Genomic DNA, 15,486 nt, shown 5'->3' with positions numbered 1-15,486 from the left:
ACAGCGGTAGGCTAAGGTCAGCAATGGACAGGAGAAGACTCCCTGGTTACAAGACATGGCTTGGACTCCAGAACACTCTTCCCTGACACCTGGTTTTTAAATTACTTTCCACCTTAGAAGGCTCTTTTGTTAACATAAAGCTGTCAGTAAAATTTGGCTAAACATTGAAGTTGTTCTTGTATTAGTTTGCCAAGGGCTACCTCAACAAATTACCACAAAGTAGGTGGCTTAAACAACAGAAACTTATTGTTTCATGATTGTAGAGGTCTAAAATTAAGGTGTGGGTAGCATTGGTTCTTTCTGAGGACTATGAGGGAGAAGTCTGTTCTAGGCCTCTCTCCTCAGCCTGTAGATGGCCATCTTCTCCTTCTGTCTCTTCATGTAGCCTTCCTGCTTTGTGTATCTCTCTATCCAAATTTCTCCTTTTTATAAGGAATCCAGCCGTGCTGGATTAGGGTCCACACTAATAACTTCACTTTAACTTGATTACCTCTGTGAAGACTGTCACCAAACAAGGTCACACATTTTGGGGGGAATGGAAGTTAAGACTTCAACGTATGAATCAGGAAGGACATAACTCAAACCCATAACTGTTTTTCTTGGAGGAATCAAAAGAGAAGTCTGTGTCACACTATGAGAGAAGTTGTATGAGAAGTGTGGCCAGTTTGGAGACGCTGATAATAAAACCAAAGAGTCTGCTGTCCAGAATGTAGTAGCCTGGATGGAATTGTCGTCTGGGCAACATTCTTACGAAGATTCCTAAAATGTTGGAGAAGGGAATTCTGAAAAAAGCCTGTATTTGCTGTTGCCAACTGAGTTTGAAACTTATGCATTATTACCTAGGCATTTGTTAACTAGGCTGATGATGCTGGGGCCACCTTGGCTACAAGTGTCATTATTCCAATTTCATACTAATAAAACCACAACTCAGGACAACTGATGACTCTCCTAAGACACCACTGTAGTACAAGGCATGAACAATTTTCAAACTCAGTGTTTTTGGCCCCAAACAGTGATCTTTCCAAAGGAAAAAGAGAGAGAGAAAAATAAATTTGAAAATAAATAAGTTAATCCCCCAAACTGTTATTAGAAGATAAACTGTCACATCACTTTATCTCCAATGTTTCACACATAATAGGAGCAAAAACAAAACAAAACAAGCAAACAAACAAAAACGAAACACCCAAAACTCTTTGAAAGACTAAATCACATCCAGGTAGAGATATACAGGGATGCTAGGGAATCAGAAGAGAGATTGGTGGAGAAATTCAGATATTAGAGACATGAAGAAAAAGGGACAAATAAAAGAGAGTAAGAAGAAGAAAATTCTGAAGAAACAATTCTAGTAAATATTAGCTGGGAATAGAGAGAAAAACAAATGTAGGTCAGGGAACAGCACAATTTTACAATGGAGAGAAAAATAAACAGAAGTGAGGAGTGCCCCAGGGGTTAAAGAAAGAAAGATTTTTCAAGAAAAAGGAAATAGTAAATAATATTAGGATCAAGAACCTAGAGTAAGGGTGAGAAAAGCATAGGATACCTCTTTCTCCAGGATGACAAGGAAGGTAGAGGAAGAGAAGATTATCAAAGATGTATACGAATTTTGAGGTGAAGGGTAGGGATGCAGATCTGCCTAATGATATGTTTTATTTAAGGAACAGGAAGTTGAGACATATGTTGAGAGTAAGAGAAATCAACATAAAGCAGCGCCTGCAGAACAGAAGTTAAATTTTGGTGTGGTGTGTGTGAGTATTAAAAAAGGAAGTTCTTTGAAGAGAAATAAGGAATCCCCAGCTCCAGCCTCAATGATGCCAGAAGGGACTGCTTCCTGGGTTTTTGCTTAACAAAATTAATAGTTGGGGAGCAGGAATGGCTTTTGGGGTAGATTTGGGGTTGAGGATGATTAGGGAGAAATCAGAGCAGAATAAAGACAAAATAACAAAAAGCATTAAAAAATATTATCTGCGAATATGATTACAATGACTGACTGGATCCCGGCTTAGTGGAAAATGCAGGAAAAGCCAAGACATTTAAGTGGCAAAAGGCCTGGAAGAGGGGTGCACAGACCATCCAGGCTTTGATGAGTTTGCAGAAAATTTTAGAAACGAAAGAACAGAATATCATCTATTAGACATCTGCCTCTTTTAAAAAGTGGAGATAGAATGTGAATTGCGTTATTTGGGCATAACTTACTCTGAAGTTTCTCCTGTTGGCTAGAAGCATGATATTTCGAAATCAGTGTTTATATTCTTGTTTCCTGAGATAAGCCTTTGCAATTTCCATTTTGTATTAACTACCTAAAACTCTCCATAGGACTCTATTTAAATTCAATGACTGTTGGAGCACCGGTGGTCAAAGCTGGTGTAACACATCTTTTAATTGTGGTACATTGAGTGGTTGGGGGATTTCATCTTCCTTAAATGTAACAGAAGACAGATATTTAACATTCCAATTAAGAGATCAGAGAAAGGTACGTCTATATACTAAAAAGAATAAAAATTCCTTTTTATCCTGATGTTCTAGCTTGAACACTTACACCTCTTCATCTATTGCAGAGAATACTGGGTGCTTAAATTCAGTCCCCCACGTGGCAGAACAGTGCCTATGGAACAGTAGTTCCATAAAGTGGAGCTACACTTCCAAATGCATTTTTCTTTTCGACAATAGCCTTTTCAAATATTTGTTATATTTTAGCCAGCTATTCAAATACCTCCATGAGTGAAAACCTAAGAGCTGGAATAATAAAATAACGTTACCAACCTAGGGAGGCTGATTTCCACTTCCTCTTCTTGCATCTCAGAGAACCATTTCAGGATTCGATGCGCAGTCATGCGCTTTTCCATTTCTTCTATGTTCACATCTTCTGCAGGGAGTATGATGATTAAACTAAACTCGTCACCTTTATAAGGTAATTCCAAAACCTGGTAGTTCACGGAGGAGTCAGAAAAATAGCCTGGAACAGAGAAATAAAATATTAAATATTCTTGGCAATTCCCCAAATCATGCTTCAAAGCATGATTTCTCATCTCACCATATTTTGTTCGCAAAAGAGCCTTCATCATTGGAACTTTGACTGCTGCACCATCTTTCTTAGTAAAATTCATCAACTGTGTGTTCTCTTTTGTGAACTTCTGCTTCCAATTGCCCTTGAAATAAACAGCATTCACCAGGATGAGCCGAGTCAGAGGGCCAAATTCTTCCCCGGAAAACATGTCTTTAATTTTCCCTGTGAAGTGGGTGCAGGAGGAGGCAGAAAGAGATGTGCAAGAGCGACTCAGTGGAATGCTTTAAACAGAATTAAAGCACAAATTTCTTTTGCAGGTCATTATAAACGGGGTGCTTTATCATCTAGCCTTGGCAATTTTGAGAGTAAAGAGGAGCACTGTTACTTATTTCACTTAGAAACAGGTACAAATGAGATCTCACTAGGAACCCGGAGATACGAGATTGTCTTAGGCAAACCTGGACAGACCTGCTATTGGACTCTCTTCGGCGAGCTTGTTTGTGTAAATCGTTTTTCAGCCAGAAAGAATGAAAACTGAATGTCCCTTCCTGCATATTTATTGATGATTTTCAAACTTTATTCCAAGTTTCTCCAGCAGGTCAATCAGAATTAATAAGTCAATGGTACACTCAAACCTTCTATTCCTGTGGCTACAGCCACTGACCATTGGGAAGGGACAAGAATGGAGTTGTTAGTATGATTTTCTTCCTCTAAACAACCAGTTTGCTATTTCTATGTCCAGTGACTATTTCAGTTAAGAGATAAAAGCACGAATGAGTGCCATGGAGCTGTCTAGGGATATTCATTTTGTGTCCCATCAATGGGACTTTCCTGTGAACGGTGCTCAAAACACCCATCTCACATTTTGAACCATGCCTCCCTGAATGACGCTTCCTATCAAGAATATGGTAGCATCATATATCATCATAATTTTTGGTAGCAGAATGAATGAACAAACAAACAAACTACTGTTAATCAAGGCCTGATATATGCTTGTTATTTCTCATACATTATTATCAAACCTGCTAATAATCCTGAAATATTTTAATAGTATCCTCATCTTAGATAGGGCATAGCTTAGAACCGGTTAGGATTTGAACTCAGATCTGAAGGACTTTAAGCTTGTGTTCTTTCTACTATGTCATTCCATAATCCCTGAGGAATTTTTGCTAGCTTATATTGAGATTAAAGTTTAGCTTACCATGTTTATGATAGGGTTATCCACATTTATTATTAAACATTAACCCATCCAACAGAGATGTGTTAATTATTTACAGTATATGTGGGAAAGAAGGCAGTTGAGGCTGACAGATCTAATTTTTACCTGGCCCAAGATATTACTTCGGCTGTCATAGATTAAAAACCTATGCTTAAACAAAACTTATTATTAAAAGTTTTCCATTAAAAATTCTCTAAATAGGTGTCGCTGAAAAAACCTGTATGCTTTTCAAAGCAGCTGACAATTTCTCTCAGTTTTACAATTTAGTATTAATTTGAATAACAGGGAAGCAAAATGGGAGGTTTGATTCCTCTGAGCCACAGTTTAACAGGGAAATATTCAACCATTCTTTACTTTAGGATATTAAAAACCATGAATACAATGGCAAATAATGATTTTATGAAAATGGGAAACTTTACCATCTGTTTTGCTTTCCACCCAGGTACTTATTGTCTCTGCAGAAGCCTTTGCATCTTGAAAATCCACCAGTTTTATGGCACTCTGAAAAAACTCCTTGTTGCTATGGAGATACTGTTCTTTCACTGTGAATCCTTCTTGAAGGTAGAGGGCATTGGCAAGATTAAATGTAAATTCTTGCCTTTTCTCTGAGATGGCAGAGAAAAATGACTCCAGCACAGAAAATTCTTCTCCTAAAAAATAATTATAATGTATACTGACATATTGAACAACATAAAAAAAACAGCTTTTCAGCTTTACTTCTAAGTGTTGATTCATATCACCATTTTTTGCACCCTTAGGTAAAACTAACGATCCTTTCTAAGTTAGTATAAATATTTTAAGCATTTATCTTCATACAATATGCATTTTATAAAGAACTCAGTTCTTATATAGAAAAAAAAGAATGTCCATGTAAATTTGAAATGTGTCAAAAACAAGAATGTGCATTTAAACAGGCTGAAGGAAATTCCCTTTTTATAGTCAAATTTAGCTCATTCTTACTTGTTGGAAATTTATCTTTAGAACCTCATTCTTTGCATAACATGCGATATTTATGGAAGGAGAATACTAATGAATACTGATGGTGGTATGACAGTGATGAGCAATCCTTTTCGTTATTGCTTTTATTTCAGCTTAAGAAAGTTCTCATAAGAGATGAGCAATGGCACCTGTCCAAGTTTTGAGATTTATGAGGTAATCCCTGTAATCATCTCTAGAGATGTGCAAGAATCAGAATTGCCTATTTCTTCAGGTTCATGAATGTATATCCTGTGACTGTCTACATGAACAGTACCAGTCTTAACCATTCCAACTATCACCACTAGTCAACTGAGTCCAGTAGAGTCAGTTAAGAATCACTGTTGGCCTATTATTTATTTACCGTTGGATTATTCTGACCACCATGGATTGTCGGGAAGATACATGTGCCTATGAAAGAATTCAGGTTTGATCTTTGTTCAGAGGCTTCCTATCCATTACCAAAAATATAATGTTTTTCATTCCTATTTGGCTTACTCCTGGAATTCAATCATTAAGTCTAGGAACTCTATTTCAAATCAAAGTTTCTTTCAGGGCCATTGTTATATTTTGAGTTACATACTAAAAATACCACTTTCATAACTTAAAAGTTGAGTATGCCTAATTAATCTTTATTGAAGAAAATATAAATCATTCATCACTAGAAGATACCCACTGAATAAAGAGAGAAAAGTTTTACTGAGAACTTGTCTTGAGTCGTCCACTGGAAATGTGATGGCGGCCGGGGGAGATGCGTCTGCGCACTTTAGCAGAGAGCTAGCAGTCAATGGGCATCTTTGTATAAATAACAGCTTCCCTCACAGGTGGGGGAGGAGGAGGGTTTCAGCCCAGTGGCCTCATATCTCGTCTAGCTGAGTGGAGCTTACATTTCCATTCCCACTTGTCTCCTTGTCCTCCCCTGCTCTTGCGCAGGTACAACCCACATAACCATATCGCAGGCCCTGGGAGGTATATTTCATTATGTTTCAAACTCCATGATGCTGCATTCTGGAGATATAGATACAGATATAAACAATCTTAGCCCTAAAAACTTACTTCCCTTAGGTTGGATTAGAAGAATTTCAGTAAGTCTTTACAATCCTAGAATTCTTACATAAGGAAGGAATGAAAGTTAATCTATTTAACTGTTTTCTGCGATGGTTTTAGATGCAATCATTTGTTATTTGAAGCTGAGGAAATATCTCAATAAAGGCAAGCTACAGAGACTTTCTGAGTTAAGGCATGTGAGTTTTTTCAAAAGAATTAATTAAGGTCAGAAATGAAGTGGCAGAATTTGAAACCAATCTTCAGAAGTTTGTAATTTATGGACATCTTTAAAGGAATGGGGGGGGGGGGGAGGGGAAGGGGAGAAAAAATAGTTCCAACTCATTTGTCAGAGCAAATAGATTTATGTCATGTACTTAAGGTCCAAGACTGTGTGACAAACAGTCAGTTTCCCTTTGATAAATCACTGGACTCAGAAGTCAATGAAAAATGTCATCAAGTAGCACAAGTTTGGAGGAGAATATAAAGTTATCTGTCTTATAAATTTGATTTAATTTCAGATTAATAACCTCTTCTAGCACAGATCAAAACGAATATGTATACATGGCTCCCAATAAGCAGTGAGAATAAATTTATTTCATTTCCTAAAACACAGTCATAGAACACCTATAGGCCATGGGGTGAATATAACTTTTGGTTTGATTGTACTAGTCCTCCAGAAAATGTTCTAAAATTCAGTACATGTTTACTTCTCCTGCTATTAAGAGCCCAAAGGCCAACTGTGTGTGAAATATGAGAGATCTAAAGATGAAAACAAAGGCAGTCATAGGATTATAGATTATTTTAGCCAAAAGGTCCATATGAATCATTTATTAAAACTCTTCTTTTTATAGTGAGGAATCTAAAATCCAGAGACGTACAGTCACTGGAGAGGTGCCAAATCACAAGATTATTTGGTTTTGGAACTGGGATCAGAATGCAAAGCTGACCCCTTTTCCATAACACTGTTAGAATAGCAAGCACCCCAGTTAGTCTTTGATTAGTAAGCAGCATGTTAGAGGCAAAGCAAAATGGAGCATTGTCAGATGCTCAGTAGACTAGAGAAGGTAAATTCTGAGCAGAAGTTTTGACAATTGGGGGAAAGAAGGAAAACTGAGGACACTGAGAGCCCTGTGGGGATAGGATGCCAGGAGTTGTATGACCATCTGTAGAATAAGCCAGGTGTTAACATAAAACAGCCTAGTATGACAGGTAGTAACTTTTGATAACCACTGGGAATGGAAGGCAGGGCCAGGACCAAGATGAGTCAAGGAGGCATTTATATTGAGCATGAAATTTAATGAGATGCCAGCAGACTCAATAATCAAGATAATATTTTACTGTAACAGTAAAAATCAGTATTAATCAAAGAAATCCATGAGGTACATTTGTAAAAATGCTCAATGAAGACAGGATCATTACTAGTGATTTTCCTGTTCCTCTTGAGTTCCAATGCGGCCCTACCAGGTACCACCTTCTGACCTTACACCTTGTTCCACCCTTCACACCACTTTGCTCTTCTTTCTTTAGACCATCTGGGCCTCTTCTCCATTTCCTTGCTCTCTTCCACTCTGTTCCCTTCCTTAACCTTTTTCTTTGTTCCTTAATTCTCTCCTCCTTTTTTTCTCCAGAGTTTATTTTTTCATATTTTCTCTCTCTCTGGCTCATCTTCCTTTTCCTTTTGCAATAACCTTCCAACTGTATCCCTGTGTCTCTCTCCTTCACAAAGCATAATAGCAATTTTGAGGGGCGCCTGGGTGGCTCAGTCAGTTGAGCATCCGACTTCGGCTCAGGTCATGATCTCACGATTCATGAGTTTGAGCCCCGCGTCGGGCTCTGTGCTGATATCTCGGAGCCTGGAGCCTGCTTCAGATTCTGTGTCTCCCTCTCTGCTCCTCCCCTGCTCACACTCTGTCTCTCTCTCAAAAATAAATAAAGATTTAAAAAAGTTAAAGAAAAAAAAGAAAGCAATTTTGATAGATTTTGTTACATGTGTTATAATGTTAATGTTTAATTGCCCATCTATATTTTCCCAAGGAAAATATAATATATTGCTCTTCTGATCTAGAACTCTTACTGAATCATTTTTGGAATTTATTCTGGACAAGCTACTTTAACCTTTCTTTGCTTCCATGTCCTCATCTAAACAGCAGGGTTATGTCTGCCTCACAGAGTAACTGTAAATATTAAGTAGGAGAGCAGATATCAAGCACAGAAAAAAGTGTCTGCTACACTATATACATGTTTGATAGTGTCATCATCATTATTGCTATGATTAGCATTACATTCACAATCCAGAGTTGTTAACATTTCTGTTTCTCTACAAGATATACCCATTTAGAGTAATTTAGATTTCAGAGGCACTAATTTTGCTAATTTATCTTAGAGTCAACTTTACATATCTTTATAAATGTATTTTTACTTTTCAAAGCAGTATCAAGTGATGAAATGCTTCTGCGACTCTCTTATGGGATTTGCTGAAATTAATCTAGACAGTCAAGACTAAATCTGGAACACAGTGGCTTCATTTTACATTATTCACAAAGGAAAATTCTTGCAATTAACTTCACTATCACCAACTTCTTTTCTACATAAAATTGCCTTTATTTAAAATGAAGCAAATGAGACTTTGTAAAAACAGAAAGGCAAATTCCTAAATTTAAGTGCTCTGTTCTAAGGCAAACATACTGAAATTGGTTATAGTTATAGTGATTACATTTCCAAATCGAAAAATCTGGAAATTTGCTCTGATATTTAGGACATATTATCTGACAGTGATGAGGAAGTTTAAAATTAAAATTATTATGGAAATCGAGAACACAGGATAGCCTGAGAAAGGGACAACTGCCCTTTCAAACAGGACACCAGCACCAAAGCTCTACAGTAGCTCAGATAGGCCTTTGGGAGACTCTAAGACAGCAACCCCTCAAACGCCAAAAGGCCTTGGATGGTTTATGTAATTTTTTTTCCAGATTTTCTTTAAAAACAATTAACCAAACAAGCTTTTTAAATGTATAAATTAATACTTTTTCTTGGTCTCAGTTAAGTGAAAAAGTTAAATTTTATTTAGAAAACTAACTTTAGAAAGCTAACAAAGTAATGAGAGATGCACACAAAGATTTCTGGGTAAGGATGCTCGTTAAAGCATTTTTATAACAGAAATACTGGAAACAACCTAATGAAGAAGGGTTAAGTAAGTAATGATAGTTCCATAAGAGGCCATGATATGCAACAATTAAGAACCATATTCTGAAACTGATGCAAAAAATGATCATAGCATCATGATAGTGGAAATATAAACAAACAAACAGAAAACCATACACATACACACATTCACGCACACAACACGATCTCAATTAATTAAATCTGGCTAAACCAGACCAGAAGAAAATATACTGTCACACTCACAGCTTTATATCTGCATTAAAAATAATAAATTCTTTTGGTAACATTTTCATTGGGAAACAATTAAAATGATTATTATATACAATTCTCCATTTTATTATAATTTTTACCACTTTTGATAACATTTTCCATTGATTTAAGTTGTGTCACCCTGAACTTCTAATTTAAAAAAAAAATTTGGCCAGATCTTATCCAGCATAAATAATCATATGTAATGGGGCACCTGGGTGGCTCAGTTGGTTAAGCATCCAACTTCGGCTCAGGTCATGATCTCCTGGTCTGTGAGTTTGAGCCCCGCATTGGGCTCTGCACTGATAGCTCTGAGCCTGGAGCCTGCCTTGGATTCTGTGTCTCCCTTGTTCTCTGCCCCTCCCCCACTCATGCTCTGTCTCTGTCTCAAAAATAAATAAACATTAAAAAAATTTTTTAATAATTATATGTAAGAATCTCACCAGTTGAGTTTTCCTGAAGTTTTAACGTTTGTCTTATCTGCTTCTGTGCATTTCCTTTTGCTCCCAGTTGTACCATCCCAAGAACCAACGTTGTTCCAAGGGGGGAAAATATAATGTTGTCCTTATGAGATAAACAAATAGCTTGATAAAGATCCACTGCAAATTCGATATTTCTTTGAGCCAAGGGTCTTGAGGCTTGACTTCCAGAACAAATCAACAGTAGATTCCACAACAAGATCTTATCCATTTTGACTTCTGTGCATTAATTTAAAATTCATTAGTTTTCAAAATAACCAGAGGTAACCATAGTGAGCTCAACTGACAACCTTCTTCCTATTAGAATTCTTTCTCTTAAGTCAAACATTATTACAAGGAGATTCTCATGCCAGTTTGCAGAATAAGCCTCATCTATTAGGAGAAATAAGCATGTGCAAATGGCATTTTTATATTCCTTCAAGAACTAGTCCAAAACATAAGGCAGTCTTCTAAAATCAAAGAAGAAATTATAATTCTGGAACAACGTCAATAGCAATATGATCTCTAAATAGCTGAATGATACTTTTTCCTATCTTTTCCATGGTTTTAAGTGAGATACCTGTAACTCTTTATCAAGGGAATCCTCTGTCCACACTACTCGAAAATGGTTTATAGATGAAAAGAGAAATGGAATAAAATATGAAGACACTCCAGTGTGGTTTTGAACCTATAAAAGTGCAAAGTTAATGTATTCTAAATCAGTTTGAGTAATCTGGCAAAGTTTTTATGGTATGAATTTTCATACTTTGTGGACTCCTACTTCTACAGGGTGAAATACCCTAAAATTCACATTGTACTTTTTCAAAGGAAGGAAAAACTCAGAAAACGTGTAAGGAAATGCAATTAAATGTAACACTACAACAATAACAAAAGAAAATAGCACTTTTTAAGAAAGCAAGAATAATTTGACAAGTTAACACGTAAGAAAGCTGCAGCTGAAAACTTTAGCCAAGTCACAACACTAATGACGCCTTATTCAAGCGCCCTCCACTAAAAGTACAGGACATTCAACCATCTGATTACGTCTTGAGAATGAGTTTTGCAATATTAGACTTCATGGAATACTGACCCCAAAACCTCATAAATTTTAGTAATGCTAATTTTACCTTGCAAACACTATATTTCAGGAACTCTTAATAACTCCTAGTTTCATAGGTTACTGGGAAGTAACTGTTCATTGGGGGTAAAGATGAAAGCCTCCAGAACAATGTATTGTTACCCTTAAAAACGAAGAACTATATTTCTAAAGGGCTTTTGCAGACCATTGGAAGGGTCACCATGACCCATAAGTGGGTTGAGTCACTATTACATATAAAGATTACTAATAGTCAAACACTCTCTAAAGCTAATCTGTGGAGTCATTATGTAGCTACTTCAAATTGCCTTCTAATATTTGTAGCTAAACTCTATTTGTTTAGATATACAATTTGCAAAGGAAAAAGACTTCAAAATGCAATTTAAAACAAATGTTAAAAAAATAGCATGTTGGTAAATTGCAAATATAAATATATATTATCAAATGTTTTATTGAGGATTAAGTTAGTACATAAGGTTGTGAGTGGAAGTGCAACAAAAGTAAAAGCCAGTGAGTAAGAAAAGTTTTATACACAAAAATAAATTTCTGTTTACCATTTTCTTTCTTTTTAATGTTTATCTATTCATTTTGAGAGAGAGAGAGAGAGAGAGAGCACATGTAAGAGGGAGGAGGGGAGAGAGAGAGAGAGGAGAGAGAGAATCCTAAGCAGGATCTGAGCTGTCAGCGCTAAGCCCAAATGGGGCTTGAACTCATGAACCATGAGATTATAACCTGAACAGACATCAAGAGTCAGACTGCTTAACCAACTGAGCCACCCAGGTGCCCCTATGTATCATTTTCAAATACATTCACTATCTCAGAAGATTTCTGATTAAAAACAGAAGTTTGTAGATATATAAGTAGTCACAATGTTATTAGTACTTTTAAGTCATCAAGTGGCAGTTCTTTAGGCACATCTTTATGTAATTGGTTTGTAATACAAAAGTAAACAATACTATGAAGGATACAAATTTTTCCTTATGGTAGAATCTGAGGGGTATCCTCTCATTATACTAATAATCTTAATAATTAAAATTTATATTATTTGAGCATCGGGGTGCTTGGGTGGCTCAGTCAGTTAAGCGTCCCACTTCAGCTCAGGTCATGATCTCCCGGTTCGTGAGTTCAAGCCCCACGTTGACAGCTCGGAGCCTGGATCCAGGTTCAGATTCTGTGTCTCCCTCTCTCTCTGCCCCTCCCTCCCCCAGGCTCTGTCTCTCCCTCTCTCCTTCAAAAATAAATAAACATCAAAAAAACTTTATATTATTTGAGCGTCTAATTCTCCCAGAAAATTTCTAGGCATTGAACAAATTATAATCTCACACACACACACGAAATGTTTTCAAAAGTTCACTTAACCTCATTGTGTTTTGGATCCTATCTCATTAGATCTCATTAGAAAGCATGAAGTACTGGTGAACTAAACAACATAATGAAAGTCCTATAAGAATTTAACCTTCAAATTTATAATGACATTATTTAAGGAGAATAAAAGTAATGTGTTAATTTGATAAATTTAAATAATATCTGTTATCAAAGTGAATTGAAATGCCAGTCCCCTGCTCTATTAAATACTCATGATCAATATTATTGCATATGTACTGCATTCAAAAGCTATTTAATTTTAAGGTACTTACCCCAAATTGGCTTCTAATTATTCACTGTGATGTTATAACTGAAATGTGCCTGCTGGGAAACACTAGTACATAAAACACCTGATCAGTCAAGGCCAAATTTACTTATCTTGAACACTGTATGATTAATTCCTCTAAACCCAAAGCAGGTGTTCCCTACATTTGCACAAAAGGACTAATATGATCGGTTAATGATCAATGACACAATAGGCAAGAAGTGAGAGAGAAAACCATAACAGAAATTTTTAAAAGCATTAAGCTTATATTATTTAATCCATTATTCCACTTATTTTATAGTAAGTAGAAACAGAATTTGGAAGAATGTGCCAAGGCTTGTAAATTGGTTAGTAATTAGTTCTTTTTGTTTCTCACAGGACTTCTGCATCAGATTACCACTGTATACCATCATAAATATTTCAGAAAGCCTGTGAGAAAAAGGATAAAGCTAAATCAAGTCCAGAATGCAGAGACAAATTGCTGCTGCATTTACAAAGTTCTCAACAATTCATCAAATCATACAATAGTCACAGGAATTTCCTGTGGTTACAAGGCTCATTTTAATCCTTAGGAAAAAGGGTGGATATTGAAGAAATATACTCTCTATGATGAACAAAAAGACCAGATTAAGATTATTGATTTACCAAATCATAGGAGGACAATACGATTAAACATAGGTGATTTGGTAATACACCTCAGTGTTACTTTCACATGCCTTTAAACTTTTACGTAATTTTCTCTACCAGTAGTTCATTAATAAAAAAAATGGATTCATAATTGAATGGATTGTGATCTCATTCTAGTTCAAATCAATCACCTCAATGGCAATCAGATATTAAACACACTGATTCATCCGTGGTCTCCGAGAAGAGAAATGGAAAATTTGTTCCAGATGCAATTAAACAAATAGTCACCATTGATAACTAAATGTAATGTCACTTCTGATAACTTTATAAAAACAAGATAAAATGGATGTAAATACCTGAGAAGTAACTTCTTTCAATGTCCTGACAGGGCTAGAGCTTACGGAAAGCCATGGGAAGCCTGATAATTGCTATAGGCCATAATGTCCTAATTCACTAAAATTCTTAATTGTCCATCTAGGCATCTCTTAATGTTTTCTAAGTCTTGGGTTATATTCTAACATCACTTGCTCTAACATAAGCGAACTCCTCTCCAGCTTTAGCTTAACACTGTTAGAGATAATTTTCCAAAAACAGAGTTAGGCAGCACAAGAGCTCTATCCTTCTTGTTTTACTGTGTAATTCATAAACAATCGTCTGAATGTCCAAGGACTCTCATTCAATCAATGTTTTTCTACCCCTGTAGTGACACTAGCAAACATCCATCACAAGTACCCTGAGTTACCAAGTTATTATTTCTCCATATTACTCAGATCATAATGTGATTTACCCAGGAACAGGTCATTGCTTTCCTTGCAATGACAGAGACAGACACTCTGTCTTAGTAAGATCACTTAATGAAACTTTCTGTAAGGATCTTATGTTAGAGCAGTTCAAGCACACTGTACATTTTCCTGTCTCTTGAGGAGTAAAAAAGAATGGCCAAGAATTTCTCCTCCCTGGTTTAAGCTCTTTTAATTGACAATGATACCACAATTGTCCGTAAAATATTACTGCAGGCCTTTTAAATATTTTCATAAATCTCTTCCTTCTACAACTCTATTTTGCCCCTAGAGCATGAGCAAATATTTATATATATATTTGAAATATATATATTATATATATAATATATATATATTATATATATAATATATATAATATTTCATTAGTGAGAGCCAAAGTGTCTTGGTATAAATTTGAGTGCCATCACTCCTCCACTGTAAAAAATAAATCTGGGGATATGTATAATAAAAACAATAGCAAGAAGTTATAGGTTCAGTCTCATTATCTTGCTTAGCATTTTGTAGCTTTTTAAAAGTAAAATTGTATTTAATTCCCAACTTTAAAAACATACAAGCAAATGTTCTCGTTAATATAGGACTTAAAAGCTAATTATTCTATCTGAGCATGGGTTAATTTCAGGCATTTTGTTCCTCTCTCAGTTTGCTCCATATATCATGTGATAAGAGGAAAATGTTCTGAAAAGATAACAGGTTAAATTATATTTAGTGTAAACCTACATATTACAAAGTAGCCTATTGAAAGTTCTGGCACATTCTATTTTAATGTGACAAGTTCCTTTCACTGTAGAAAAAAATGGATCTTAAATCATTGAACCTAAGTGTTAATTTCAGAAATAGCTTATAAAGTCTTCAGTTCTATTAACATTTTATAGGTGAGACCCTGCTACCTGCCTAGCACAATTAGATGCTGTAAGATAGAAGAGACATAATAACTAAATGTCTTTTTCCTTTCCTGGAAGAGCCCCCGAAGTTAACTAAAGATGGGATTAGGGTTTTAACACAGCACAACTGCCTTACACATGTGGTAGGCTACAGAGAGAAGGTATGTCCATATGAAACAGACTATTTCACTAATCGTTTCAAACAAAGTCATCTACAAGGGTAAAAAAAAAAAAAAAAGAAAAAGAAAAAGATGTCTAGCAAAAGAATTTCCAATTTATACCAGAAAAACTAGTGGGCTCATTCAATCTTTGCTTAATAAATCACTGCATTTTATGTA

The 15,486-nt window shown here is 35.8% G+C and overlaps 1 protein-coding gene across 1 annotated transcript in view; it reads right to left on the bottom strand.

Annotated features, from left to right (window-relative positions):
- Positions 1 to 10,346, bottom strand: part of SERPINI2 (serpin family I member 2) — a 31,448-nt gene extending 21,102 nt beyond the window's left edge. Inside the window, exons 1-4 of the mRNA XM_060639142.3 lie at positions 10,100 to 10,346; positions 4,643 to 4,873; positions 3,032 to 3,226; positions 2,761 to 2,953 (exon numbers count right to left, since the gene is read on the bottom strand). Coding sequence (XP_060495125.1) covers positions 2,761 to 2,953; positions 3,032 to 3,226; positions 4,643 to 4,873; positions 10,100 to 10,346 — 866 coding nt within the window. The remainder of the gene's footprint in view (positions 1 to 2,760; positions 2,954 to 3,031; positions 3,227 to 4,642; positions 4,874 to 10,099) is intronic.
- Positions 10,347 to 15,486: the final 5,140 nt, after the last annotated feature.

This window comes from Panthera onca, chromosome C2 (assembly GCF_046562875.1).
Source record: "Panthera onca isolate mPanOnc1 chromosome C2, mPanOnc1 haplotype 2, whole genome shotgun sequence".
NCBI lineage: Eukaryota > Metazoa > Chordata > Mammalia > Carnivora > Felidae > Panthera > Panthera onca.
This window is presented reverse-complemented; position numbering and strand designations above follow the sequence as displayed.